We start from the raw sequence: 5079 nt of genomic DNA, 5'->3' as shown, positions 1-5079 counted from the left end.
CTTGGGGTTTTCCTTGGGTTTCTAATATAGAAGTGAATGTTGTTGGTGGTGGTTGGTCTGACTTGGAGTTTCTGGGTGGTGGCAAGAGCATAGTAGCTTGCCCATTCTGACCATTGTAAGTGCAGAACAAAGAAGAACTATACATGTCTCAGCCAATCAATTTTCGAAGAAGATGAACAATGTTTGAGTTAATTTAAATCTTAGGGCAAACAGTGACTGACTAGAAAGGATGAAATAACACGTCAATGACTTAAATGATTCAACAATGACATGTGTTTTTTTAAATATTACAGACACATTTTAATGCCTTATTTTTTACTTAACGGAAATTGTCTATTTATTACACAATTTAAAAATTAAGACCTAAGACAACTTCAAACTTAAAGACCGAATTGAGATTTTAGTATCAATAGATCATCCAAAATTTTTAACTAAATAAAAATGTAATGAATTAAAATATAAATCTAAAATTAAAAATAACTAAATCAACAATGTTAGTAAACCTAATTATGTTAGAATTGGTTTGGATAATAATACGAAACTGGATTAATCAGATATTAGTTATCAGGATTATGGATTAATTTTAACATATATTTGTACTATAGGTTTGTAGATAATATTTTTTGTTGAAAAAAATTATTTTAATTTTGAATAAATAAAATAAATATACTAAATCTTTAATAAAAATCCCATGTATGATTTTAATGATTATTTTTATAATAATCTATAATTTTATATAAATTATTAATAAATGAAATGTTAATAAAAAAATATCCTACCAAAAAGAAAATTTAAAATTTTAATAAAAAATATCCTAAAAAAAGAGAAAATTTAAATTATTTATGAATTTATGAATATTAAAACTTCATTTTAAAATAAATTGAATATCCACAAAAATTATAATCTATTACTAGAATTCAACTATTACTATTCATTTTACTAATTTTACTTATTTAAAATTACCTGTTTGTACACAAATTTATTTAACATTTTTTTCAAATTGGGTGGAATGATTTTTATTTCCTTAATCATAAATCTTAAAGATGTATTTACACACTAAAATTATAATAAGCAATTATATTTAACCAACATTTGTTTTTTACTCTAAATACATATTGAATATAGTTTTTAATTTAAAAAATTAATGTGACAATGGTAGGTTTTTAGGATCTATAATGAATGTTTCCTCACTTTTTTTTCCCACTCTTTATATTGTTTTATATTGTGTAACTTCTAAACAATATTTTATAATAAGATGTTGAAATTTATTTCAGCATTGTGACAGCTTTTAAAATGTCACGTAAATAATAGATGTATTATTCAACTTTTTAAGAAATAAATAAATAAATGTCACACAAATAAGAAATGTATTATTGAACTTACCTTTAACTCACTTAATTTTTTATTTTTGAGTTTGCAAGTGTGCATTTTTTTCTCTGTTCTCCTTTCATGTTCCTTGATATTTAATCTATTAAGTTTCATGTATTTGACCTATTAGGTTTCATATCTAATTCATCAATATTTTATTTTATAGGCATTTAAACTATTATTCAGTCTTCACAATTCTTCTTCTTATTTGTTTTAAACTATTTATTCATGTTATAAAAAATTTATACTTATAGTTTTTGATTAGTAACTCTCCTAAAAATAGTTTTTAATAATATTTATTTCGAGTATTAATAAAAACGGTTGTGTTAATTCTTAGATTACTTATTTTGTTATGCTCTTCTTCCTTGTCTTTTAGATCTCCAAAGGATTTATGTTTGCTTAGAACTATTCGGATGATACCTATAATTAAAGTCAGTAAATGAATGATTAGTACAATAATATACTAATATATTATGGAAGTCATACTTTAGAACTTTATTTATAGTGATTGTTATGTGCTTTTATTTTTTGTCGATCTAACTACTGTCCAATCATACCAGTCATAAGTGATATGTCCAAGAGGTCGGCCAAGAGTGGTCGATCTAGAGGGACTCAGCCCAAAATGTCATCAATCATAAATTTTATTAGATTATTCGATTAATGGTTGGTTTTCGGGGTTGACAATACACTTTTTATATCGATTCTAAGTATAAGCGGTATAGAAAATTGACTTTTTATATCAATTTATTACAAAATTGGTATAAAAAAGTTTATAATTTATTGTGACGTTTTATACTTGTTTTAAATTCATGGTATAGAAAAACTTCTTATATTTACGATATTATCACAGCGTGATCTCAACCGATATAAAAGGTTGGTATAAAAGAAAAATTCAGTAACAATTATAATTATTTAATAATTAGAAAGATAATACCAAAAAGTTATATGGCAGTTTCTACTATACCTTTTATTATAATTAAAAATATCAGCTAATGAGCAAGTAGTCGTTGCACACATATGGGCAGTATTTCAGGAAAATGTTATAATGGGTAGACATGTATTTATCTGCTTTGGCTAAATATCTCAATAAGCAGATAGTATCCTAACTCCATCAAAGAGAGTTTACCAGAAACCACCAATTTCTCCACCACGTAATCTAGATTCCTTCCTCTAACAAAGTTTGTAATTATAAAATTTTATGAGTATCATGTTTAAGGTAATTGTTATAAAAATGAATAGATTTATTATAAAAATCGTTGCCAAAAAATATTGTTAAATTATCTTCTACTAAAATATATACTTTGTTGAAACCATCCAATAATGTTTTATGATATTAACAAAATTTTCACAGAGAGCACATTGTAGACAAGCTTAGTAGGTAGCTTTCTTTTAGCAATCAACGTTTGTCTCACGTACACTTCATTTGAAAGCTTTCAGAAGCAGCTAAATCTCCAACAGAGTAACGCCATAGCATTAATCCCTATGGACAGACAGCAACGAAGAAAAAGCCAAAGAGAACTTGGTTCAAATTAAGCATATCCTTCTCAGATGATCAACTCAAGGAGAATATCCACATAAACAAGTACCAAATAATCACAACTTTCTCTCGTTCACATCCACAAAGCATAGAAGTAAACGTCCATGGCTGCATTCAAACACTTTCAAACTTCCATCAACATTTGTTTTGTATTTATATATAAGGGGAAATGTTGATGGTGATGAGAGAAGACAACAAAGGGCAAGCACATAGTGAAGAAAGTATAAGGAAGCTTGTTAAGTATGGCACTGGAAGTGCTTGAAGCGCTTGATTCAGCGCGAACACAATGGTACCATGTTACGGCCATCGTGATCGCAGGCATGGGGTTCTTCACCGACGCCTACGACCTTTTCTGTATCTCAACGGTTTCCAAACTTCTGGGACGCCTGTACTACTTCGATCCTAGCTCCGACAAGCCGGGAAAGCTCCCAACATCAGTAAACAACTTCGTCATTGGTGTCGCCATTGTCGGAACCCTCTCCGGCCAGCTAGTCTTCGGCTGGCTCGGCGATAAACTCGGCCGGAAAAAGGTCTACGGAATCACCCTCATCCTCATGGTTCTCTGCGCCATTGCCTCCGGTCTCTCATTCGGCGCCAGCGCGAAATCCGTGATGGGAACGCTGTGTTTCTTCCGCTTCTGGCTTGGCTTTGGTATCGGCGGCGACTACCCCCTCTCCGCCACTATCATGTCGGAGTACGCCAACAAGAGGACACGCGGGGCGTTTATAGCTGCAGTGTTCGCCATGCAGGGCGTGGGAATCATCTTCGCGGGGCTTGTCTCCATGACACTCTCCGCGCTTTTCCAATCCTATTACCATGCTCCGACGTATACTCAAAACCACGTCCTGTCCACGCCACCGGAGGCTGATTTTCTATGGCGGTTGGTTCTCATGATCGGTGCCATTCCGGCGCTGATGACTTACTACTGGCGAATGAAGATGCCAGAAACGGGGCGTTACACTGCCATCATAGAAGGTAACGCAAAACAAGCTGCGGCGGATATGGCGAGAGTTTTGGACATTGAAATCCAAGCAGAGCAAGATAAGATTGCCGAGTTCAACGCAGCGAATAACTACCCTTTGTGGTCGAACGAGTTCTTTAACCGTCATGGGCGTCATTTGATCGGAACCATGAGCTCATGGTTTCTTCTTGACATCGCTTTTTACAGCCAGAATCTAACCCAGAAGGATATTTTCCCTGCCATTGGACTCATAGACAAAGATTTTGAAATGAGCGCCATCGGTGAAGTGTTCCAGACGTCACGTGCCATGTTCGTGATCGCTCTGCTGGGGACCTTCCCCGGTTACTGGTTCACCGTTTTCTTCATCGAGAAGCTGGGGCGCTACAAGATCCAACTCGTGGGCTTCTTCATGATGTCGTTCTTCATGTTTGTGATCGGTGTGAAGTACGATTACCTCAAGAGCGAGAACAAGGGCCTCTTCGCTCTTCTCTACGGCTTGACGTTCTTCTTCGCAAACTTCGGACCCAACAGCACGACATTCGTACTTCCCGCGGAGCTGTTTCCAACGCGAGTGAGGAGCACGTGCCATGCGCTGAGTGCAGCGGCGGGGAAGGCCGGGGCACTGGTGGGGACGTTCGGAATACAGAGCTTGACGGTGGGTGGTGACTCGTACAAGATTAAGAAGGCGATGATTTTGCTGGCGGTGACTAACCTGTTAGGGTTCTTCTGCTCGTTCTTGGTTACTGAGACTAAGGGTAGATCGTTGGAGGAGATTTCCGGTGAGGATGGGAGAGAGAGTGAACTGACGGCAACGCCCAACGATTATAGGGTTCCGGTGTCAAGGACAGAGACCATGTGAAGAGGAAGTGATTCAATTGCATGTTGCTGCACCCAGGTTTAATATTACAGGTTTATTACAGTATGATAATAATCAAAACAATGGTAACCCATACTAATAATAATCATAGCAACAATGGGGCCAAAATTTATGCTTTTTTGTGTCTCATGGTATATGTTTATTCTACAAATAAGAGATTGGATTCGTGTTTCTCAAGCCAGGATTCGATCGTCTGTGAATGTTGTTAATATATTTTATATTAATATTAAAAAGGAGCTCCATTATAAAGAAAAGTGCATCTTTTCAATGTTAATTTTTCCAATAATAATAGGATCACACGTATTTATATTCATTTGAGACATAATAAAGATTTGA

General features: G+C 34.6%; 1 protein-coding gene across 1 annotated transcript; it reads left to right on the top strand.

The window, feature by feature from the left end:
* Window positions 1-3144: 3144 nt before the first annotated feature.
* Window positions 3145-4725, top strand: LOC124847089 (low affinity inorganic phosphate transporter 4). Its single transcript, XM_047324482.1, has one exon. The coding sequence runs from the start codon at window positions 3148-3150 to the stop codon at window positions 4723-4725; it is 1578 nt and encodes a 525-aa protein (XP_047180438.1). The 5' UTR covers window positions 3145-3147.
* The last annotated feature ends 354 nt before the right edge of the window (window positions 4726-5079 follow it).

This window comes from Vigna umbellata, chromosome 11 (genome assembly GCF_029865625.1).
Source record: "Vigna umbellata cultivar VRB3 chromosome 11, Vumbellata_1.0, whole genome shotgun sequence".
Lineage (NCBI taxonomy): Eukaryota > Viridiplantae > Streptophyta > Magnoliopsida > Fabales > Fabaceae > Vigna > Vigna umbellata.
The sequence above is the reverse complement of the archived record's forward strand: the minus strand, read 5'-3'. Positions and strand labels throughout refer to the sequence as shown.